The sequence below is a fragment of the Pelodiscus sinensis genome, chromosome 2 (genome assembly GCF_052426305.1).
Source record: "Pelodiscus sinensis isolate ZL-2025 chromosome 2, ASM5242630v1, whole genome shotgun sequence".
Classification (NCBI taxonomy): Eukaryota; Metazoa; Chordata; order Testudines; family Trionychidae; genus Pelodiscus; species Pelodiscus sinensis.
The window spans coordinates 187719941-187746409 of NC_143053.1; the positions used below are offsets into that span (position 1 = coordinate 187719941).

Here is a 26469-nt window from a genome sequence, read left to right on the forward strand (position 1 = left end):
AGCAGCCTCCCTCCCCCACACTTACACAGACCTGAAGAAAAGCTCTGTGTAACTTGTGTCTTTCACCAACAGACATTGGTCCAATAAAAGATATTACCTCACCCACCTTCTCTATGTAACACTCATTTCCAGAAAAAAAACAAGGCTTGTCTATAGTAACACTTACTGTACAGCAAACTGGAGTGTAAAGCTGCCTCATGCTTAGAGAATCATAGAATACTAGAACCGGAAGCGACCTCGAGAGGTCATCAAGTCCAGTACCCTGCCCTCATGGAAGGACGAAGTACCATCTAGATCATCCCTGATAGATGGCTATCCAAACTGCTCTTAAATATCTCCAGTGATGGAAATTCCACAGTCTCCCTAGGAAATTTATTCCAGTGTTTAACCACCCTAACAGTTAAGAAGTTTTTCCTAATGTCCAACATAAACCTCCCTTGCTGCAATTTAAGCCTGTCCTCAGATGTCAAGGAGAACAATTTTTCTCCCTCCTCTTTGTAACACCCTTTTAGGTACTTGAAAACTGCTAGCATGTCCCCTTCTCAGTTTTCTCTTTTCTAAGCTAAAAAAGCCAAGTTATTTCAGTCTTCTTCCACAGGTCATGTTTCCTTTAATAATATATATATTTTAATTTTCCCTGGACCTTCTCCAATTTCTTGAAATGTGGTGTCCAGAAGTAGACACACTACTCCAGTTGAGGCTTAATCATCATAGAGTAGAATGGAGAAACTACTTCTTGTGTTTTGCTAACAACACTCCTGCTAATGCATCCCAGAATCACATTTGCTTTTTTTGACTATGACACTGACGACTCATATTTAGCTGGTCCACTATAACCCCTCAATCCCTTTCTGCAGTACTTAGCCAGCCATGCACTAAATATCCATTGTAGAACCACCTGCTGTGCACCAAAAGGTGATTTAAAAACACTTATTATTCTGTGTATCAATCTAATCACCATCAACATTTCCAAAATTACTTAAAGTTTATATTCTACTTGGGGTTTTTTGTTGCCATTTCAATGAGATTTTACAAAATAAAGTATTAAAGCTCCTGTTAAAACTGAACTCCGTAATGCAGTCTTAACTATAGTGCAGTTATCACTGAACTATGATAACATTAAACAACACTGTTTTCTTAAATGGACTTAATCCTAATTTACACCAGCGTTGAGAGGGGAATCAACCCATGAGGTTACAATCTGAATGCTTTAATTAAGTAAATGGTCCTACTAATTGTAATGGGATTATGAATGCTTAAATAAGGTAAGCAAGATCTGGTATGAATTTGTCTATGTTTTGCAAACTCCATAATAATTATTCATACTTTAAAAAGTCATGTTTGTCCTAAAAAAAGTTATTTAACAAAAAATTAAACAAAATCAAAGAAAAACAATCACAAAGCAATGCCTAAGGCTGCTAGCCCCATCAAATCTTCAATAACAAACCAGTCGCAATTGGAAAAATGTGGGAAAATTTATACAGGGATTTTTGTTTCAAGTTTCCCAGCTGGTAGCCTGTTGAACCACAGGGAATGTTTACAAAGTATATAAAAAGATAATACTGTCAGGAATTACTAGTAAAATTATAATTATAAACTATTGAGATTACTCAACAGTTTATAATTAATGGGGTGCCTACTATTATATCACTTCACCCATTTCCCCTACTAGAGAAACAGTTATTATATTATCAGTTAGGATGTAATTAAATTAATTGTTAAAAACCATACCTATATTTTCTCTTAACTATACACAAGTATTATTAGAAAGACTAGATAATTTTCTCTACTTATGTATATTAGCCTCTGGAAGTGTGATTTTGTGGACTTTTTTTTTTGAGGAACTAAACATACGGTTCATTAAATTTATTCATTGTGTCCCTGATGATTATCTTCTCATTCCAGTGTCACATCTGTGTGACTCTATTTATTTCAGTGGAGTTATTCCTGATTTACACCTTGTTAAAGAAGAATCATGCCCAGTATATGTTAGGCAGGGACACTTTTTAATTTGTTGTTAGCAGATTATTATCTATTCTGTGGTAATAGCTGGATGACAAGACCAGGGCCTAGTTCTGGTAGAGACTGTACAAAATAGAGTAAGGGACAGTCACAACCATGAAGTGTCCACTAAATGAGTCAGAAAAAAATGAAACAAGAGCAGAGAAGTGAAATTATTTCCTCAAGTGTCATCTAGCATATCAGTAGCAGAAATTAGACTAGAATTCAGGACCACCAACTATAACAGGGCTCAATCCACTCTCATCAACATGAAAGCAGGGAACTCCTACCACAAATGGGCTCCCAATCTGTGGCTTCTAGGCACAAATAAACCAGTAATGTGAACACTCTGACTCAGGGATTTATTTGTAATTCACAATGGAGTCCTCTCAGATTGAAATCCTGGAATGATTCCATGTTCAAAAAAATAATGCTGTGAAATTTACAATACTGAACTTAATTCTAAAACAACGAATTACGTCACTTACGCATACCCGTGCTGAAACTGCTGTGAAGCCTCTCTAGCAGGAATTAATATTTCACAATTTTATCAATAAATGTATGAGTCTGAAAGAGATTGACATTATCCAGTCCAGTCCTTGAAACTCCTGTTTAGGTGCCATAGTATTCCTCTCCAGCAAAACCTTGGTCATGCTGTATGGCTCTTCTTATGTATTGCTCTTTTAAGTTCAAATTGTGTCCTGTTCTCCAGATTTGCACAGGGCCCTTCTGGCAATGGAAGTAATGTGCTGCAGAGCATTCATTGCAGAAAGAGCGAGGATTTGGGAAGCCCACAGACCGAGTCCAGGCTTCTCTTTGTTCTGTAGAGTTGGCCGCTGTAGGGATCCCCTCCCCCAGCCGGTGCAACAGTTCCATTGCTGCTCTGCAGCCTGGCTTCCAACTGCTCTCTGCCTAGCCTATTACTTGGATATCGCCTCGAAACCTGCATACATTTCAACTAGCATCATACCAGTGTTACCACAGATGCTGCTGCTCCCGGGGTTGGAAATGTTTGCATCAATCTTAAGATGATAGATTTTGTGGCAGGAGGCAGGAGATGTGGTAAGTGATGAATGATGACTTATAAAGGTTGGGATGTGATGTCCACACCATACAGGACTAACAAGGGTAAAGATAACCCGATAACATCAGAGACTTCAGCAGGCAGAGGAGCCAGGGAGCAACCTGAAATCTGGCTCAACTGGGCAAGAAAAGACTGATTCTATAAAGTTTGTTAGTTGGCCAGAAGGGGCTGCTGGAAAAGAGTAGTCTTCAAAAGAGCTCCCCATGACAGTGGAGTAGAAAATAAAACACGTCAAGGCTTCTCAAATTTACAATATCACCTTCACAGACACACATCTCCCATGATGCAGTATCAATGATGTGATAAGCGGAAGCAAAACGTGATCAGCTTGTATCACGTCTATGTGATTTATCACTCTGTTGATCCCATCATCTTCCACCTACTCATTAATCCATTTGCCCAGGATTAATTCTAACACTCAAAACCCAGGCAGAGCTTCAAAAAGTACCATTTAATTCTTGTCCACCCACAAAATGAGAAATTTCACTTAAAAGTACATATCTTTTGCATTCAAAGCTTTTAAAAACACCCTTTTATATATTCTGCTCATTTTAAATAGTTGTATTAAAACTATTCTCGTGAGCCTGAGGCTGATGATTAAGGTTCCTTCTCTTCTGTTAAATAGAAATCAGCACTCAATGAGCATTATTTATCCTAAAACAGAAATTCCTGAATCCAAAATGTCACAAGTATCCTATCAAAATTAGTGTCTTTAAATATCTTTTGTATTCAAGTTTATAGATTTGAATTAAAAAATGTATATACATGTGTATTTTGTATACAGATGTTCCCATTAACTTAAATTAATTGCAAAACAGATATGCCAATAAGCTAACCGATGGTCCATCCATTTAAAATGTACATTGCCTCTGGAATGATTTTAGGAAAATATAATACTAATAGAATAAATAAGGGTTTTACGGATAAGAATATATAGAAAAATACAAGGGGAAATATTCTGTGTCTCTTCTGCTCACTGACTACAGGCAGTCCCCGGGTTACGTACAAGATAGGGACTGTAGGTTTGTTCTTAAGTTGAATCTGTATGTAAGTCGGAACTGGCATCCAGATTCAGCCGCTGAATCTGGACACCAGTTCTTACTTACATACAGATTCAACTTAAGAACCCCAGGCGTCCCCAAGTCAGCTGCTGCTGAAACTGATCAGCAGCTGATTCCAGGAAGCCCGGGGCAGAGCAACTCTGCCTCGGGCTTCCTGTAGTCAGCCGCTGGTCAGTTTCAGCAGAAGCTAACTTGGGGACGCCTGGGGCAGAGCAGCTCGGGTGCTGCTGCGTTGGTCCAGTAGCGCGGCCACTCCTCGGCGCTACTGGACCAACCCAGCAGCACCCCAGCTGCTCTGCCCCAGGCGTCCTGATTCAGCCATTGCTGAAACTGATCCGCAGCGGCTGAATCAGGACTCCTGGGGCAGAGTAGCTGGGGTGCTGCCGGGTTGGTCCAGTAGCGCCAAGGAGCGGTGCTGCGGGACCAACCGGCAGCACCCCACCTGCTCTACCACAGGCCCCGGGCTTTGCTCCACATCTCCCTGGTCTGCTGGGGGGGGCACTAGCTGCGTCCCCCCCAGCAGACCAGGGAGACGCTGAGCAAAGCCGCACAGGACCCGGGGCCGCACCCGCAGCGCTTCCAGCTGATCTGGAAGCGCCGCGGGTCCGGCCCCGGGTCCTGCGCCGCTTTGCTCAGCGTCTCCCTGGTTTGCTGGTTCCCGCAGCAGACCAGGGGGACGGGGAGCAGCTTTTCTCGCCGCGGAGGAGGCGGGCGGCGGGACCAGGCGTCCCGCCGCTCCAGTCCTCTGGGGCGAGAAAATCCCCGTTCGTAACTGCAGATCCGACGTAAGTCGGATCCGCGTAACTCGGGGACTGCCTGTATATGTCAAGGCATAGGTTTCCAGGGGAAGATTTTATATACTGGTTACATCACAAAGACATTCAGCTACACAAAGTGGCTTCAGGAAAGGAATTTGAGAGGAGATGCTTGTGAACATCATCAAAATAAATAACTATTGCAACTTTTGTTTGTGTTATATGATTTCAGATAAAAGTTGAATGATCAGTAATACATTATTATTCCAGCCCCAACTCTTGCACCTCATGTGTGACATGGATAAGCTGCTTACACCTATGTCCTCTTACTGAGATAAAAAGTTGGTTGAAATCTATTGCTTTTCTATTTTACCCTATCCACAGCAGTCACTTCTGAGCTTCAATACTATGGTGATTGGCACTAACACCTGAGATTAGACAGATTCTGTAAATGCATGCTCAGGTCATCTTGTGATTATGCACTGGTAGTCTAGGGAAAATTTTCTATTTGGGCGAGGGGTATGTAGACATGACCTCATGCTAGTCCCAAAGGAATACTGCCAATTACTTTCTTGATTATTAGAGTTACAGAATTGGCCGTCCTTGATTTTTCTGCCTTGGGAAACACTAGAATTAAAACGGCTCAGTAGAGCTTAGGCACTGGTATATTGTTAGTCATTTCAAACTCTCAACTCCTTAGCCTTATAAGTTCAAGTAAGTTCATGTTCAAAGGCTCTAATAAAAAAAACCACACAGCTAAAAGTTAAAAGACTAGCTGGAGATTCCAATTTCTAAGGCTTGTTTCCTGTTTATTTTTCATATCATGTAGCTGAACTATCACATTCCTACAACAGAAATGGGCGACAGAGGACACACTTTGTTTCTTTACATTCACACAGTCTAACACAGAATGGACTCCTGGTTCAGGTTACTGAAAAGATAGCATAACAAATGTGGAGGTAAAGAAAATATAGTTAAGTGAGATTATTTATGAGCATGTATAAGAACTAAGCTTTCTTTGTTCAAGGAATTAGGAATCTAAACACTGAAAAGGTACTGTGGTATTTAGGGTATTGCTAGTGAGAAAATAAAAAATGATGTTTTTGCGGCAGAGTTTGTATATTTTAATCTATATCCATATATTGCAAGAAAAAGATGACATCTTGAACTCTTTACTAACAATGCATTCTTAGTGAAGTGGCAACTTTGCCTGAGTAAAGACAGAAGTGTAAAAAATGAAAATCAGATTTTCTCTCCCAAAGGACAAGGCAAGAGGGACTGAAAAATTCAATAAGATTACTTTATGGAACATTGGGTTACTCTCCTTTCTTTGGGGGTAGGAGTTGTGGACTAGACAAGACTATCCAGAGTGTCTACTGGAAATGCAACATCAGAATGGAAACCACCCTACCTGAACGGCTTTCCCTGTGTGGTTGTCTACACTGTAATAGGAAGTGGGATTGTACTTTGGGTAGACACACCTGAACTAGATTTAGTTTAGTTAGTACAGCAGTAAAGACGTGGCATTGGGTGGTCAGTGCTGTACAAGCTACTTGGATCCTCTATATATATTTGTATTGCTAGTCCAAGCTAACACATCCTTACTGCTCTTTGTAACTGCACTAGGTAAATTAAAACTAGCATTGTTATGCCTTTCTCAGCTACAACTGCACATCCGACTGGAGAGCAAACATAGGGATGTGTTGCTGTGATTCCTCCCAATGCAGTAGGAAGCATGCTTCCCTTGGTTAATTCCTTCTGCAGTTATTGTATAGAAACTATAATGCACATTTGGCCCTATTTATTAGATTTTCATGCACATATGAAGGCTCTTGAATGTAAAAACAGATGCAGGCACAGAGTGTATATTTATGCTGCTTCTCTACAAATTGGGCCCTCAGTGAAGAACAAGCAATAGGAGCACAAGAGCTTTTAAAAACAAATATTCTGATCATAACAATTATATGCTAATGTCATAGGTAATTAAAAAAATACAAAAATCTCTCTCTCTGTGTGTCTGAGTTGTCTTTAAAAATAAGCACCAGCTCATTTGAAGAAGTGGATTGTGCCGATGAAAGCTCATGAAGCTATGCATATATATTTGTTAGTCTCTAATGTGTGACAGGACTATTAGTTGATTTTAAAAATAATGTTTTACAAAAGTTTTCAGTGAGCTACCAGTGAGCATTCAAGGATGGCAAGAAGTCAGACAACCAAACATGCTAATATGGCAAAGTCTCTAAATCCACAGGATAACTCACTTCCCATTCATATTTGGATCCTGCCATCTCTCTCCCTCAATTCTTATTCCAAGGTAGCAGTGGAGTACTGTACATGATTTTCCCTGACAGGAATGGGTGAACAGATTAAGAAGAAATTTGTGCTTGATCAAACAGAACTCAGAGTTTTTGGGATGAATTTATTAACTGTTGTGTCAAGAGGACTCCAACATCCCCTTGTCACAATGCTATCGGAGCGTGTTTTCCTCCAGAGTGGGTACATGTAGATAGGACATACGGGAAAGGGGACAAACAAATGCATCTTGAATATTTGAGATACATTTGCGGGTTGACTACAGTGCAATCAATTCAGCCATCTAATTGAGAAGATTATATTTACATAGGGTAAAATTTAAAAAAGTTTCTAAGTTGCTTAGGATCCGAAGGGTAAACATTTTAAAAATACCTAATTGATTCAGGAGCCAAAATCCCATTTTCTAAAGCACTTAGGCATGCTCCAGTTTGCAAGTTCACGTGGGTTTTGGGGGTACACAGATGTGGGTATTTCTTTGGCATGACTTTATTTGGTCAGCATGTGAATATTATTTGTGTTAATTATTTTAAATCAGCAGAAGTGGTTGAATCTATTTTATATTCATTTCTATGCAGCTAATTACACAGCTAATAGAATTCATGTATAATACATGTTATTTGAAATAATATTTCTTCCCATTATCCTTCAAAATAAAGTCACACTTCACTCTTATTTGGTTGGTAATGACTCGAAATATATTCCTGGCATGTTTCCATGTAAACAGTTGGCTAGCATTGCATGTAGTCAACAACCCATTCCGTGATGGCTTAGTTGCAAGCTAGATATTCTTTGGGTTGTTATATTATGCAGCACAGCTGTTTTTTTCAATCTGTGAGCTTGAGAACCTAGGAGAAAGCTGGACTGTGTATGCATGTATAGCATCCTGAATAAAGAATCTCCTTTATCTTCACTACAACAGAATCTGGCTCTGCTATCACGAAGAGCACTACATCATGATTAAGTATAAACAGTATGCTAAATCTGATTTTTCTTCTGAGAATGAAAAATTAATCATCCAGTGACATCATTTACTGAATGTTTTAATTAACACAAAGTATTTACCATCAGCATTAGAACTGCCTCAAACATCTCCTTAAAAGAGTTTATGTTTACTCACAAAGAATAATACAGCCGTAACAGAATGTTCCTACATTCCGTAGCAAGGGAAATATAAAATTTATCAGCACTAGCTTCTAATGTGACATTATAAAATCATGTAGAGTACACACGCATGGCAGTCAGTCATCCTATAAAATGTTGTCAAGTAAAGTAGTGACATTTTGGATAACAATGTCACATATTAAACCAAATAGGAGAGAGAAATAGCTAATTGGGTCAGAAAGTCACCAGTGTCGCTAATTCACTAAAGAATTTGAAATCCTCACTTAGTCAGATGTTCTCCATTTTGTTGTTTTTAACTTTATGGAGGTGACAAATTTGCAACTATAGTGGGCTTAAAGTAGAGCATAAACACTTTTTTCTTCTGTTAATGTAGGTTGCCAGTTGGTGTGACATTTCAGAGTATGCTACTTTGTATGTGCTTTGAATGGTCTATGTAGTGTTTGAGTTTTTATAATAATATTTTAATAAATAAGCCACTGGATTTGGGCTTTGGGTGAAATTTTTATTGGGCAGTCCTACATGTCATTGTTGACCAATAGCCCCCTGTACTTCTACTGACATGGTCTAGCTCCTGCTTATCCAATACCTGCCCCAGATAAGCATTTAAAAAAAAACAAACACCTACCTATGAAATTGATCCATAAAAAATAGTCTGAAGTCACTAGGATTGTAATAGACATAATAAGAATGACACAAATGCCAGGACAGCTTACTATTACCACAACTATTCTACGTGATAGACACTAATACAACAGACTTAACTCTGCCACCCTTGGAATGACAGCCATCCTTAACTCCTTGAATCACTGTATTGAAGAGAGCCCTCTACCAAACTGACCTCTCCGAACACAACTAACTACTACACCCACACCCAATACCCAAATATTAATTGTTAAGTGGATTAATTTTTCATGTTGAAAAAGTTACTTGTCCTCACTGTTGTCTGGGAGTCTAACATTTTGTAAGCTCTGCAATTATGTCTGAAGTGTCAAAAACAGATTTCACTGTACATTTAAAAACTCTCACTACAACATGTCTTCCTGTAGTGTAAATGCAGGCAAGGAGGGAGCTTTATGTGCTCTTTTCCCTCAAGGAGACATAATTGCATCTAGATCTGGATGCAAATATAAATTTAGTTGTTTCATTTGAGTTTTGAATAGGTATTTGATCACATGATCAGACCACTACACAGCCTGAAAAATCTGTAAGAGTATGTCTAGACTACATGGCTCCGTCGACGGAGCCATGTTGATGAGTTTACTAGACATAGGAAAATGAAGCGGCGATTTAAATAATCACCACTTCATTTACATCAAAATGGCCGCCACACTGTGCCGATCAGCTGTTTGGTGGCACAGCGGGGCCGTCTGGGCGCGCCGCGGTTGACAAGGGAAGCCTTTGTCGACCGCTCCGGTAAACCTCATTCACGAGGCATACCGGAGCAGTCGACAAAGGCTTCCCTTGTCAAATGCGGCACATCCAGACTGCCCTGCTGTGCCGCCAAACAGCTGATCGGCACAGTGTGGCGGCCATTTTGATGTAAATGAAGTGGCGATTATTTAAATCGCTGCTTCATTTTCCTATGTCTAGTAAACTCATCTACATGGCTCCGTCGACGGAGCCATGTAGTCTAGACATACCCTTAGACTCTCCTCAGGAAAACAACAATGAAGAATGAGTAAGAATGTTTCAAATCAGGATTATGGTCCAAAGGTAAGATAGTTATATCCATATTACCGTATGCCTAACTCCAGCTAGTGAAAAAAGCTACCTTGATTTCACAGAGAGCAAAACTCATTCCAAAGCCTCATACTTCACCAGATAGGTACCAAATAAATATAATGATGATGGTTATTATTATATAGTCAAAATACTTGCATGGGTGGGAAAGCACAGATATTGTAAAAACCCAATGCTCTGCTCTTAATGTTACATTTACCTTGCTAAATCAATTACTCAAAATTGATGTGGATGTGAATGTGGAAAACATGTTTGAGTGCGAATAAGCAACAGTTTCACATCAATCAATATCCAGTAAGTTGGCCAAATACAACAAACAAACAAACAAACAAACAAACCACTCCACAATCCAGGCAATCTGTACAAATGTATTCAGTGTGTTGCCTCTGCCTAATACTTCCCTGGCATTTAAACAACACTGCTGAAAGAACTTTGTGAGCAGAACTAAACTTGCAGAACCACTTATTTTTAATGAATGATGCTACATGTACTTGAGTGCTTTACTGCATTTGATGAAGCATGAAGCAAACTTTCCAAGACAGAACAAATATGAGTTGACCGATCAAGTCAGGGAGTAAACCCAAATTCTGCAGAGAATCTAAGACAGATGTGCTTTACATCTTGTAATGTTTGGAATATGTTAGTGATGCAGTAAAGATCCTTTCAAGTATATATGTCAGCTAGAAAGCATTTTTTGAATGGATAAACATATAGGGGAAGAATAGCAGATGTGTTCAACCAAGCAACTCAAAATATCCAAGAGTGCAGTTATCTCTCAGTCCCTAAAGTAATGATTCAGAGCCTACACTCAAGGGTTTTTTATTCCCTAAATAAAATCTACAAAATGAGACAATATATATGATCCAATTTTTCTCTTTATGCTGAATACACATATGATTTCTTAAAGAACCAGATTCTAATGGGGCATCTGATTGTTCTTATGACCTTTCCAATAAACTAGTGCTGTCCAGCAGAGATAGGGATCTGATACATGCAGGTTTAGTAGGATACGGGAAATATCCACTTACTGTTGGTTGCATAACATACGGCGGATGAGGCATCCACGAAGTACTCTGGACCTGCATATCAAACACATTAGTACAAAACAGTTTAAACAGAGCTCTCTTCTCTCAGTGCAGTTAGATGCAAGCATCTTTTGCATTTGTCACAATTATAACAAATAGCAAGCTAATAGGAAGAACCCAGTGGGAGACAACATTTGTCAATCTCTTGTAATCTTACTAGCATAAAAACTGTCCAGTCCCATTCAGCAATGTATTGGCCATGTTCAGAAGTCTGAAAGAGAGCACACTACCTCCCCTGTTTTATCCAATAAAGTATGATATCCAGTGGATGGTACAGTAGGCTCAAATTTTAAGTAAAATTTTCAAACGCTCTTTACTGCCACAGTGTTTAAGTTCCAGTTTCAAAAGTGACTTCTGTACCACAGAAAGTAATTTTAAAAACCTCATTCAAAGCTTGGAAAAGTAGATACCAGGCCCTTAAAGAGATATTGAAAATTGTAGCCTCTGTGCTGCCATTTGGAAGTTGTTTCAGTCACAGAACATCTGCTTGAGAAAAGGAGTCAAGTTTAATTCATTTTACCTCTGGAGTTCTGATTTTCAATCTCCCTTACTGTACAAACTAAAATAATTTTGGTATCTTAACCAATGGTAGTGTCCTGCAGACATATTCTTAATATTTAAAAATCCTTAACAAATCAAAAAAAAACCTCAAAATGTAGTTTTGCAAGTCTGGTGAAATTTTCTGAATCGGGCACCAGGATTGAAGGAGCAGTGAGGATACAGGTTGGAAATGACCAGTATGGGAAAGAGAACATATAACACTTGCACTGTTCCTCATTCAAGGAAATGCCAGAAGTGTTTCATTTTCACGACCATTAAATTCACCCATAAAATATTGAAAGAAAACAACTCCAGACAACAATCAAAATGATCTACCTCAGTAAGCTTTAGGGATACATTTTATGCGTGGTTTCAACTCTGACAGCCTGACAAAAGCGTTCCTCACTATGATGTGGGAAAAACCCCAGTATTCTTGCTTCTCAGATCAACAATGACTACTTATATATTGGAGATGTTCCAGTCCAAAATACTGCTTGCAAATAAATGTGCATGGCAATGTTTTAATATCAACTCAGAAAAGCCATCCTGCATTAACAGGGATTTCTTAATGAAAACTTGATATAGAATAGGGAGGCCGGGACAGTAATACTATTCTGGGAAGACTGAGGCCATGTTTTCATGCCCCTGCCACATTCAGTCTTCCAGAGTTAAATTTAGCAAGTTTAGTTAAGACTCACTAAATTGAACTGAGAGGGCACCCCCACTGGCGTCCCATACTCCTGCTCTCACCAGGAGTAAGCGAAGATGATGGGAGTGTTTGCTTCTGTCAACCTCCTGCTTTGAAGATGTTGCCAAGCTCAGCTTAAGGTAAGCCAACTCCAGCTGGAGTTGCATATCTTAAGCTAAGATGCTGGGTCTAGTGTAGACCTGGCCTGAGAGGAGTTGGTGAGAAAGCCAAAAATATACAATGGGTGGGAGCCTGAAGGCATGTATGAAAACTGTGTTCCCCCAATGGCTTGCTTTGCAGAGTGCTATTCAAGAGGAATGTGTTGTTAATGGATGTCAGTGGGGCAACAATCTGGAAGCAAAAGATGAAAACCTGATGAATACAAACTAAAAGACTAAAAAGGTGCATTCTCTAAAATTCAGCCAAAGAACAGAAGCCATAAAAGACAAAATATTTCATTCAGCTTGAAAACCTTTGATAGTGTCAACTGGAAATGAAGCTAAATGCTGAGCACTTGAAAAACTGATTAAAATAAGTAAAAATATGGTGGCTTATATTACTTAGTGTAAAGAATCCAGGAAGTACAGGATAGCCTACACTAAGCAGAACTTCAGTGCTACCAAAAAAACCTTGATTTAAAGCATGAATAAAGCATGCACGCACACATACAATTTTCTGCTGCATACATTTTGTCTTTGTCCACATCCAAAACATAATCAACTGAGGGGTACATACAGAGAGGCATGCATATCTGACATACCTGATATGTAGAGACAGGGGAAGCAGCAATGAATGGCGTGATAGATGTCTGTGGAATCATGCGGTTTGTTGCAATACTGTACGGTGAGGAATAAAATCTGCAAACAGAAAACAAAAGGAAGATTCTTGAAGCTCTTAATAGCCAGATTCCAACTTACTGACCCACTGTCATCATTGGGCAATGACAATTCTATCTGTCTGTCTCGCTGTCTCCCTGCCCTCCTAAAAATGGTAATAAAAAAGGATGATGTGCTTTGTGCATCTATGGATTTTGTTGGTTTTCTTCCCGGCCCCCCTTCAATTTCACTATCAAGATCATTTTTTTTCTTCTTCACTTCCAAAAAGCATTAAAAACAGAACTTTGGAAAACTCGCCTTCAAAAATACAGAAAGTAGCTACTTGAAATGCAATGATTGTACTTTGAAAAATCAACTATCTAGTCTAGGAAAACTTCTTGGACCATATCAGTGACAATGATACAGATCTCATTTATGCATACAGTAACTGCTTCCGCTCAGATCTGAATAATTCGGTGTTGAGGATAATATATTTTATGCCTATGCCTTCAGTTTGCTTATTAAGGGATAGCTGCAGTCACAGGACACTCTGGTTATGATTTTCATATCCAGCTAGGAAAGGTAAATACATATTTTCCATTGAAATTAATCAAAGGTATACACCAGCTCCCCTAGTTGAATGCAGTATAGTTGTAGCTGTTTCAGTCACAGGACTTTAGGAAGACAGGGTGAGACCAGTGTCTTTCATTGGACCAACATTTGTTGGAGAGAGAGACAAGCTTTTGAGCCACACAAAGCTCTTCTTCATGTCTGGGAAAGATACCCTCAGTATCAGAGCAAAATTTAAGGTTGAACTGATAGTTCAGCACAAGTAATTAGCATACATTCTATGAGACCATTCAAGGTAGAATGGATGGTCAACACCTCTGCAGTCATCGCACAGAAAGAGGGGTTAGTAGGTTACATACTGTTGTAAGAAACCATAGATCCAGTGCCTCTCTTCACCACATGATTTTTAGAATGTAGCAGAGTTCCCGGTTTAAGCTCCCAGAAGAGGTTACACATGGGGGAGGCATATGGAGTCTAGGGCCCCCCTCAGATTTTTCTGCATGCTAAGCCACCCTTGGAGGGCTTGCTCTGCTTAGTCTGCTGGCGGGGGAGCAAGCCAGAAATATTCAGAGGTTGGGGGAGGGGGGAGATGTGGCTTGTTTGGGGCACAGGCAGGGAGCAGAGGGGCAGAGCCACCATGGCCTCCCCAGGTGGGCTGACTTGTAGATGGCAGCACAGAGGCAGTGATCTTCAGCACGCACCCTCTACTAACATGAGATGTAGCTCCATTGTGTCCCCTTCACTTCCTGCCCAGCCTGGCTGAGAGCTGGAAACTTGCTGGGGTGGGGCACAGGCACAGCAGAGGATGGATGTAGCACTCCCCCCACCTTGCCTCATGCAGGTAACTCTAGGCAGGAGAGTGTGATGGCCCCAAGCCTGATGCAGGGTCACTTGGGAAGATGCTGGAAGCAGGGTCTCTGTGCTCAGCTTGCATTAGGGGTACTACCTGTGCCCCTCGCCTCCTGTGATGAGGCATCTGTGAGAGCCCTAGAGGTCCAAGGAGCTTTTGTGGGTCTCCTCAGACCAGGGCCAACCCCAGCGCTGGCCCAAAGACACATGCTCCCTGCTCCTGTGGCCTCACCCTCTGCCACGGAGCTGATGGAACTGGCTGCCCTGGCTCAGGGAGCTGGGACTACAAGGTTCCTCTCAGAGACAACATGTCCCCCCCCCCCCCCCGGTACCTTGAGACCTCAACTATCAGTAGGCATGAGTCGTCTTTTGAAAGAGCTGTGCAGGTTTCCTTTGAGGATGTCGACCGTGAAGCGTCCAGACTAGCACGCTGAGCCGACAAACAGCTGTTCGGCTCAGCGAGGCAGTCATTTTAATTTAAATGAAGCGGCAATTATTTAAATCGTGGCTTCATTTGGGTATGTCTAGTAAACTAATCTACATGGCTCTGCCGACAGCCATGTAGTCTAGACATACCCTCTGAGTTTCTTTCCCAGTCCTGAAGAAAAGCTCTGTGTGGCTCAAAAGCTTGTATATCTCATCAACAGAAGTTGAACCCATGAAAGATATTACCTCATCACTTTGTGTTTCTAACTTCTCTAAACAGCTTTATTGTTTTTATTTCTAATGCAAGCTGATCACCTGAGACATGCACAGGATTTTGCAGTAACACTTTTGGCAGAGGGGTGAATTAGAGTGTATTCTCCCTTTTCCTCCACTCCGAGGAAAGAAAATTAACAGTAGTATTTCAAAACAGCCACGCAACAACAAACAACAAACAAATCTTTTTTTTATACTGGGACACGGCTTAATGATCATTTTGACCACCAGGATTTAAAATTAGTCAGTCTATTTAATGTTGCAGATTCTGGATGAGGAGTAAAATAAATCACTGTATCAAGAAACAATTGGGACGGGAAAAACAGTCTCCCTTCTTTGAGCATTGGGAGAAAATGTCCAAAAGGAAAGGGGACTAAAAGAAATGATTTGTTTTCAGTATTTCAAATATGGCTTTAAAATAGCCAGGGCAGCAGGCCGAACTCTGGATAAAATAGCAATAAACTGCCATTTTTAAGAATGTCTATATTGCCTAAGTGCTGCCCAGACAGCTGGTTTGAAAATGTCTCCATTTAACATTTTCCATGTATTCTATTTATGAGATAATGAAGGAGATGGAGGATGCATTTCTTGTGACAGCAGAGACAGAACATATGCTGTTATGTAAAGCCAAAGGTCTCTTTTGAATACATTTACCTGTGACGGCAGCACAATGCATATGTTTTCTCTAGTCCTGTTAGAATGCTCTGCTGACCACAAGTGATGTGTTCCCAGTCAATGGCTAATCGGATTTCACTTTGGTCCTGCTATTTTTTAGCAAATGTAGTGAGGCAAGCTGTAGCTCATAAATGAAAACAACAGTACCAGGCTGTTAGGCAGAATTTACAGAAAACTCCACAGGGAACTACACAACAGAAATATAAATAAATCTCACAAGTAAAGAGATATGTAAAGGGGGATCCCTTTTGAGAAAACAATGCATTCTTGTTCTTACTGGTCTAATCCTATCTGTCAATCTTGGAATGATATTTCACTCTCTAGGAAGCTGAAATACTGTCATTCAAGGTAAGAGCTATCAGGTGGAAGAGAGGAGAAAAACAACACCCTATTTGATCCCCTCATGCTGATTCCCTGGAATAAGCTCTTCCATAAATCCAAGCACATACTACCAACATTTGAAGGAAATGTTTGCTTAAGCCTATAACTCAATAGACAGCTAACCATTTCATTTTCAGCTTAGAGGTGCAGCTACGTGAATATTAGGTAAGCTTTCAGAATACACACTCTGGTAATGTGAAAAACACATGCCTCTCAATTCCCCTGCCAATGTCTTTTATCTGCCCTGGTCTGGAATGCTTGTAAACTGGTATCATGCAAAACAAATTATCAGGGCACTCAGAGAAATTCCTAATGCACATGCACTAGGGTATCATGGAAGAGAAAGGAGAGAGTTTTGACCAAAAAACAACTTAATAGGAAAGAGTCCTACAGATGCACAGGTTGGACCTCCCTGATCCAGGACCCTTGGGATCTGACCAGTCCCAGACGAGAGAGTTTACTGACCAGGGAGGACAATGCCAGCTCCCTGTCCCCGGCCCAGCAGGGCTCCCAGACCTGACAAGGCTACTAGCCTTCCTGCCGCTGGACTGCTAGTTGTTGGGTCTCTCTGGTCCAAGAACATCCATGGTTTTGCCAGACCATGGATGTTACCAGACCAGAGAGTCCTAGTTTACCGATGTTCAATGTTTATTGTAATTTTAATGACACTGGGCCATACTCTGTAGTAGAAAGGAATGGAAAAGTCTCATGAACTTCTGGGAAAGAATTTCCCAGTGAAGAAACTGAGCAAGTTAGCTGAAGGATCTCTTCCGAAGCACCTTCTGCAAGTTCTGGTGTAGACAGTACACATGGGGCAAAACTAGGAGCAAGAGGTCATGAGGGCATAGTGGACAATGGCAATGCTCAATAGGACTACTGCCCAAAGATCGGTTGGCTTGGGGTGCTATAGATTAGACAGCTCATAGAATCATAGGTCTGGAAGAGACCTCAAGAGGTCATCGAGTCCAGCCCCTTGCTCAAAGCAGGACCAATCTCAACTTAATCACCTCAGTCTGGGCTTTGTCAAGCCAAGAATTAAAAATCTGTAGGGATGGAGATTCCACCACCTCCCTAAGTAACCCATTCCAGTGCTTCATCACCTTCCTAGTGAAACAGTTATTCCTAATATCCAACGTAGACCTCCCCCACTGTAACTTGACACCATTGCTCCTTGTTCTGCCATCCGTCACTGCTGAGAACAGCCTTTCTCCATCCTCTTTGGAACCTCCCTTCAGGAAGTTGAAGGCTGCTATCAAATCCCCCCTCATTCTTCTCTTCTGCAGACAAAAAAAGCCCAAATCCCTCAGCCTCTCCTCGTAGGTCAAGTGCTCCAGCCCCGTTATCTTTTTGGTTGCGCTCCACTAGACCCTCTCCAGCACGTGCACATCCTTTCTGTAATGGGGGCCCCAGAATTGGATACAATACTCCAGATGTTGCTTCACTAATGCCGAATAAAGGGGAATAATCACTTCTCTAGATCTGCTGGCAATGCTCTTCCTAATGCACCCTACTATGCCATTAGCCTTCTTGGCTAAAGGGGCACACTGTTGACTCATAACCAGCTTCTTTTCCACTGTAATCCCCAAATCCTTTTCTGCTGAACTGCTACCTAGCCAGTCGGTTCCCAGCCTGTAACAATGCTTGGGATTCTTCCATCCCAAGTGCAGGACTCCACACTTGTCCTTATTGAACCTCATCAGATTTCCCAAAAGCAGTTCCAAGTTGCAGCAGTCCTGAACTGGGAGGTAGCTTAAAGTCCCTTTGGACACCTCTCTCCCTGTGCTTTGAGTAGTATGCGGCTTCACAAACATCCCACCCAAACTCCCTTACTCGTATGATGTGCAAAGGTAACATACAGGCTGAAGATTCCAAAGAAAGGGCAGGAGTGAAATTTAAAGAACAGCCTACTATGTTGTACACATTGCTATGCCCTACTGGAAGCTGCTTTTCTTGCTCTCTGTGGCCTCTTGGTTTTGGTGACACTACAAACTCCTTCACACTTAATTAGAGGAGATGTTGAGTGAAAGTTACATGTTGGTGAGTATGAGTTTGAATACATTCATCTAATGAAATCTAGGAATCCTAGCTGCCACTGTATATACTGGAGGAGGGAACTGGTAGAGAGGGTAAACGATACCAGCTTTGATTCCTTTTGGGGCTCTCTAGACTCACCACTGTATTTGGTTCTCAAATCCACTGGCATTGGAAAGCACTGTACTTTATTAGAACTGTAGGTTCGGACGTAATCAACCCCTGTGTTCTGCGGTGGATTCTCAAAGACTGAGGCATAGCCTCTCTTTCTACCAATGCAGTTTGCACCCATATTTTTGCTCACACAAATTACGTGCGGGTGGAAATCAAAATTACTTGCAACTCCACCTGCAACCAGGTCACGAAAGGTGCACATACCCTCAACTCTACAGCAAGTGCAACAGTGCAGGCATAAATTCTGTAGTTGCAAACTGCACCTGCAAAGTAGAGGCTGCACTTCCATTCCTTCCACTCAAACGATCTTTTGTATGTGGATTTTATGTGCATAGAGAAAACACATGCATGCACACACTTTATTGCATGTAAAAGTTTGCTCTGGGATCCATTCACACAGATCCCATTGCCATAGGAAACGTTTATAAAGAAGAGATTTATAAGTCACCTTAATAGAAAATAGAACCATGTTCACAAGAAGGGGTACCAGATAACTGGCATATACCACAGGCAGTACTCTGAGGGAAGGGTTTGTGGTCTAATAACTCACATATTTCACGCCCACATCAAAAAAGCAAGCTAGATTTGGGGATCGGACTCTTCCCAAGGGAATCAGAAAAAGAATACCTTATTTCCTCTATATACATCCATAATATGCCCATATCTTGAATAATGTGTGTAGATGTGATTGTCCCCTCTCAAAAAAAGATATATTGGCATTGGAAAAGCTTCAGAAAAGGGTAACAAAGATGATAGGGAGCATGGAACAGCTGCCATACGAAGAGAGATTAATAAGACCGGGCCTTTTCAGCTTGTAAGAGAAGATTATGGGGGGATAGGATAGAGGTCTATAAAATCATGACTGGTGTGGAGAAACTGAATAAGGAAGAGTTATTTACTCCCTTCCATAACATAAGAACTAGGGGGGGTCACCAAATTAAATTAATAGGTAGCAGGTTTAAAACTAACAAAAGGAAGTACACTTCTTCACACAACACACAATAAACCTGTGGAACCCCTTGCCAGAGGATGTTGCCAAGACCAAGCCTATAACAGTGTTCAAAAAAAGAGCTAGATACATTCACAGAAGATACGTCCATCAATGGCTATTAGGATGAGCAGGATTGGTGTCCCTAGGCTCTGTGAGAAGCTGGGAATGAGGGCCATCAAAGGATCACTTGATGATTACCTATTCTGTTATCTGAGGCATCTAGTATTGGCCACTGTCAGAAGATAGAACACTGGGGTAGATGGACCGTTAGTCTGACCCAATATGGTCTTTCTTATGCTCTTTTATTTATGTCATTGCCAAAAATGTCAATATGGTTACTCTCCTATGAGAGAATGTGCAACCTTTTACATAGAACATGCAAATGGTAAGATCTTATTTGCACAGAAATAAATGCCCTTTGCTCATGCCTCCTGTCCACAGGCAGGACTGAAAGAAGTCAGATTCATGAATAGCATCCTGGGGCTACTATAATGTAAGAGTATTACCAAGCATTAGCACAGCAGCAATTTTCTACTGCATTAAGCCACAGAATCAGCTGTCAGATATGGAAAATACCTATCTGAGCATCAAGCCCATTGCCCTGCGAATCCATTGTCTATTTCTATAGATATCAGTATTAAACTGATACAGCATGTAGCAATCTTACACTCAAAATAGGAATAAAACCTCAGCAACATTTTAAGTGAGTATGTTTATAATGCAAAGAGAAGAATTGTATTCTATTTTAAAAATGCATTTACACAGGTAAGAGAAATATAATGAATTTTAAAACTGATAAGATAGCACTGCCTACTGCTCCCTGAAATAAAATCGAAGTGCCTTTAGGAATGCAATTCAAGAAAGCCTGATCATAAGACACACAGACATCAATAGGGGAATAGAGTACCACAGTGTGCTGTTACTAGTACTTTAGACGTTCATATTGCATTGCTATAGTACACTAAGGGCCTGAGTCTTCACTTCATTACACTAGTATTATGCCGGTGTAATTTCATAGATTTTAATGGAGTTTCCATCTGCATTAAAAAGTGCAATGGAATTGAGAATCAATTCATATAACTTAATAGTCTCAAAAGAGAATGAGCTATTTACTTTTTGGAGGAAACATTCCTTTTAATGACAACTTCTCTTTTTTTACTTCTGATATGGACTTTAAAAGAAAATATACAATTATACAGTAATTAACCTTACAGTATCATATGGTTGTTAGCCTGCTTGGGCCAGCCAAGGAATAAACTCGGACACAGGGTGAACTCGAGCAGCACTGAGCTTTGTTTATTAGTACAGATTCTTAATGGTAAGATGGTACTCACACACACACACTGCATTCATGCTGATAGGTTAGAGACACGCTGCAAGCACGACATAGATTACTTTCGATTTCGCAGGTGGCTAGACTGCTGGCTAGGTGACAGCTCCTTGGAGGCTGGCCAGATCTACAGGAGCGCTCTACTTCTTCCGGTTTGATCCCAAGCTTCTGCTTTGCTTACATCGATCTTCAAACATGCTTTTGTGACCGCGATGAGCTTTTATAGTCTTATACTTGTTTACAAGCTCTTTTGGCCTTTCCATAAATACCCAGTTCATAGGTTTTGCTCAGGGACTGGTTATTATCATTCACGCTCTTCGTGCATACATTGACAAGTTACATATTCATAAGCATTGATATAATCAATGTATTAGAGCAGTTGCAGATTCGTAAGCAATTATCTAATTTTATTGGGACTTTTCTACTACTTCAGCAAAACAAGAACTAGCTTAACCACATTTCTTCTCTTAGTCACTTTTATTCTATATAAGGCTATGTCTAGCCTACACTGATCTATTGGAAAAAGGTACACAAATTGCGCTCTGCAATTTGCGTACCTTTTTCCGATAGTTGGCCCGTATACACTGGGCCAAATTTTGGAAAAGTCTCTTCTTTTGGAAGAGCCTTTCTCCCTCGTGGAAGGAGGAAGACAGGGCTTCCAAAAGAGCATGTCAGCTCTTCCACACACAAAAAAGAAAAGAGCAGATGTATTCCCTGGATGAGGCAGAGCAGATGCATTTCTCTTGTATCCCGGAAAAACCCTATTGTGTAGCCATAGCCTAACGGGAACTTATTCAGACTACAGCTAAGGGAGGGGGAAGGAGCTACAGCTAAGGGACAGACAGGGGGCCCGCTGTGTTACAATGGTGACTGGACTGAATCCCACTTCTGTCAGCAGGAGAATACACAGCCCCTGAGTTAGTGTCCAAAAGTCACTTCTTTCCACGCATTCTAGCTCCTCTATGAGCTTTCCAGGGCCACCTCTGTCCTAGCCACCTCTCTCTAGACAGTCACTCCAATCTTCCTCATCGCCTGTGTGGAATTAGTAAATTGCACCTGCCAAAATTAATCAGCAGCAGTTCAGCAGCTTTATGCAGGATTCTCAGACTTACTAACAGGTACAGCCAAGCTTCTTGGGGTTAGCTTTATTAGTAACTCAAATCTCATCCTATGCTCCCTCCTTGAGCTTTGCTGTCCCTCCTCTGTCTTCATGCTTTTGTTGTCTTGGCTTTGAAGGCTAGTCCACCTCTGTTGTAAGGCAGGTGGAGTTAATAAAGCCATACCTCTCAAGAAGTCTGATGGATTTTGCCAGCTTTGGGCAGAGCTCCAATGCTTGTCAACCTGGGTAACATAAATAGGCCTGTATAACCTTGCTACAAACATAAGTATAAAGTCTCGCATTTGCAAGTACTGGAGTGTATTTTCAACTTGATGCTCATTTCCCATTATTGTTAAAGAATTATGCCATAGGAATACTGGCTACCTGAAAAATTGTGCTAACATACAGTGTGTGATAAAGTCCATCACACCTGAACATATTGTTCACTTTACCAGCTGAACATCAAGGTGCTACCATCCCATCTGCTAATTTTTATGGCACTTACACATGGCAGCACTACAACAAAATACACAAATATGCATGTGAAAAATAATACAGAACTGAGTTCATATGATGTATAGAGAGTAATGAATGAATTGTGGGCTGGGCTAAAAACAAATCACTGAATGGGGTAATGATGTTATTAAGATGACATCAGTGACCTCTTATTTTATGATGTGCCTAGTACCCAAAGATGGAATGCCTACTATATACTATACTATTCACTCGGTAAACTAATTTACCCGGCATAGGCAAAGAATCAGGGATTTAAATAATCCACGCTTCATTAAAATAAACATGGCCACCATGCTGGGCCGACGATCAGCTGATCCAGCACAGCGTGGCAGTCTAGACGCAGATCTGTCATCTGGGGAAGCCTTTGCTGACTGATCCTGTAAACCTCGTTTCACGAGGCATAAGGGATCGGTCGGCAAAGGCTTCCCTAGCCAACAGATCTGCGTCTAGACTGCCGCGCTGTGCTGGATCAGCTGATCGTCAGCACAGCGCGGCGGCCATGTTTATTTTAATAAAGCAGGGATTATTTAAATCCCTGCTTCTTTGCCTATGCCAGGTAAACTAGTTTACATGGCTTCGTCGACGGAGCCATGTACTCTAGACATACCTTTTGAGTTAGCTGTGGTTTTCTACTTGTTAGTAAGTGCTTCTGATGACACTTCACTCAATCAGAATATTGCAATGTGAGAAGGAAGGCTGACAGAATTGCTGGACTCCTGGGCAAAATTGTGGGGGAGAACCTGGCTCCATGTTCCTGGAAGGGGCAGGGCCTCAGGTGGAGGGACTAGGACTAGGGCTAACTTCTCCCTGACAGCCCTTCAGCATCTCGTGGAGCACACCATTTGAGGCTCCAGCTGTGATTTAAAAGGGCTTGGAGCAGTTATCTCCCTCCCAACCCTGTCAGGAAGCCTGCATGTGAGCATTTGGAATGAGACCTTTTTGTGTTAATTAAACTGAAAATCTAATGACCCTCTAGAAAAAAAAGAAAGATCAAGAGCAGGAATCAATTGTTAATATATGAAAAAATAGCCTTACATTGTTGTTTATTTTATATTTTTCAAATAAATATGTTTTAAAAACTGCAGAACTGCAATTCTTCACAAGACACTGTATTGCAGAAAACCTTTTTCCTTCCAGAAAAACAAAAAACTAAAATCATCTCCTGAATGGTATTGGGTACACCGTGACACAAATAATGTGTGAATTTGAAATAACTTTCACTGTAAAATGACTGAATTTTACAAATCATCATATTAAATATAAAAGGATGTTAGTCACTCTGGGTCATTGAAATTTTAATTGCTAGTACACTCATGGCACTGATACATAGGGATAATTTTTAAATAGAACCCAAATGTTTTGATGATACCACTGCTGAGTTATGAACGTTGATTATTTTATTTCAAACATATCCAACGCTATGCAACCAGCTGAAAAGTGCACAATACCACAGAGAACAATTCAGGAAAGAAAGGGATTTGGTCAAGAAGGAAAGAGATTTCCACCGAGGACCAGAACTAGGAACGTCAAAGTGCAAATCAGGATTCTGATAAACCTCCCTTGAGGGTCTTGGGTAAGTCATTTTTTCTTGCTCCGCTTTATCGTCTTCATCCCTAAAATGAAAATCTGCCTCAGAGGGATGTAAAGTAGAGTGAGGTTGAAAAGTGTTGCTGAGTGAATGGCACAGGACAGAAAAACAGAGGGAGTTTGCCTGGGAGTTCACTGGGGTGTGGGGATCGGGGGGGAAAGGGGTTGTTCCCACATAGATTTTTTTTTTTGGCTTTGAGGCTTCTATGAGCAGTACATACAACATCTGAAAAGGCTCTTAGAAGGAAGATAATATGGATAGTGATCAATCAACTGTTGTGACCTGCAAAGGTTGTGCTATGTTTGTCTTTCTCCCAGAGAATAGAAGTAACTTTGTCTGTACAAAGTGCAACCAGATCTCCATGTTGAAAAAGCAGGTTAAAGGTCTAGACACCTGAGTATTTACCCTGCATTGCATTAGATAAAATGAAGACTCTCTGGATAGAAGTCAGAAAGGCATGGGCTGCACTGTCCTAGGGGTGGGAGTCCCTGACCATCAATCCTAAGAGAAGGAGATGAGTGGTCAGGGACTCCCTCCTAAGGGGGCTGAAGTCATCCATCTTCTGTCCCAACCGGGGAACTGGAGAAGTGTGGTGCTTGCCTGGATCTAGAATTCAGGATGTGACTGGCTATCTGCTGTGACTGATCAAGCTATCAGAATGCTACTCCTTCCTACTTCTCCAAGTGGGGTCCAATGATACTGCCAAAAATGATCATGAGCAAGTCAAGGCAGGCTACTTAGCTCTGGGAAGAAGGATAATAGTGTTTGAGGTACAGGTTGTGTTCTTGTCCATCCTCCCTGTTGAAGGAATAGGCCATGGTAGGGACCACTGAATTGTGGAGGTAAATGCATGGTTGCACAGGTCATGTCGGAGAGAGGTATTTAGATTCTTTGACTATGGGAAGAAGGATTCTTTGTTCCAAGAAGAAGAATTTCTAGGAAGAGATGGGATCCTCCTAATGAAGAAATGGAAGAACATCTTCACAGGCAGGCTTGCTAGCCTGGTGAGGAGGCCTTTTAACTAGATTCGCTGGAAGGCCCATTAACGGCACATGGGCAAAGAGGGCAGTTGCGCTGTGGACTGGTGATTCAAATGGACTTGGGGCTCCCAGCTGCCACTGCTACCAATGTGACAGCAGTGGCAGCTGGATCCCTGAGGCCTTTAAAACAGTACCAGAGGGTCATGCTGCATACTCCCTGCGGCTCTGAGGGCTAGAGTAGTGGGACATGCCACACTCTGGATGGTGTGGAGGGCTGGCTGCTCCCAGCCCCACCTTTTTGTGGAATGTGGAGCTGGCTCCTCACCCCGACCTTGCCCAGGGATCTGTGGAGGCTGTTGGCTCCTCTCTTTACTGGGCGATGGTGATCTAAGCCCTGAGGTAAGTGAGGAAATGGGTTACAAGGAGAAAATACAAGGAGGAAAGTGCAAGAGGGGAATTCTCCTGCTTCATACTGAGAAAGTCGGGCAATTGACTTATTATTTTAGATTCCTGTAGACAAACACACAAAGCAGGGAAACAAACAGGAAGAATTTGAAGTATTGGCATAGTCAAAGAACTATGATGGGTATAAACCGTTCAGGAAAGAGAGGCAAGGAAGAAAAGGTGGATGAGTTGCACTGTACGTAAGATAGCAGTATTGTTGTTCAGAGCTCCAGTATGAAGCTGGAGAAAAGCCTGTTGAGAATCTTTGGGTTAAGATTGGAAGTTAAGACTGTAGGCAAGAGCAAGAAGAGTGATGTCATGGCAGGCATCTGCTGCAGACCACCAGACCATAAGGATGAGGTAGGCAAGGCTTTCTTTAGGCAACTAACAGAAGTTTCCAGATCATAGGTCCTGGTTCTCATAGGGAACATCAATCACCCTGACATCTGCTAGGGAAGCAATACAGCAGCACACAGACAATCCAGGAAGTTTTTGAAGGGTGTTGGGGAAAACTTTCCTGTGCAAGTCCTGGAGGAATCAGCTAGGAGTCGTGCTCCTCTTAATTTGTCACTAACAAACAGGGAAGAAATGGTAGGAGAAGTAGAAGTAGATGGGAACCTGGGCAGTAGTGACCATGAGATGATCGAGTTCAGGATGCTGACAAAAGGAAGAAAGGAGAGCAACAGAATGTGGACTCTCAGATTCAGAAAAGCAGACTTTGCCTCCCTCAGAGAACTGATTGGCAGGATCCTCTGGGAGACTAATAAGAGGGGGAAAGGAGTTGAGGGGAGCAGGCTGTAATTTAAAGAAGCCATACTGAGGGCACAGAGATAAACAACAATGTTCAGAACAGCAAATATGGCAGGCAATGAGCTTGGCTTAGCAGAAAAATCTTTGCCGAGCTTAAATACAGAAAGGAAGCTTACAAGAAGTGGAAA

The 26469-nt window shown here is 41.4% G+C and overlaps 1 protein-coding gene across 8 annotated transcripts in view; it reads right to left on the reverse strand.

Moving 5' to 3' along the window:
* The window catches only part of RBMS3 (RNA binding motif single stranded interacting protein 3), a 989419-nt gene that overhangs the window by 69411 nt on the left and 893539 nt on the right, over nt 1-26469 (reverse strand). For all 8 annotated transcript variants that reach the window (XM_075921983.2, XM_075921984.2, XM_075921980.2 and 5 more), the window contains 2 exons: nt 13150-13246; nt 11105-11155 (listed from right to left, as the gene is read on the reverse strand). In XM_075921983.2, the coding sequence (XP_075778098.1) occupies nt 11105-11155; nt 13150-13246 (148 nt within the window). The remainder of the gene's footprint in view (nt 1-11104; nt 11156-13149; nt 13247-26469) is intronic.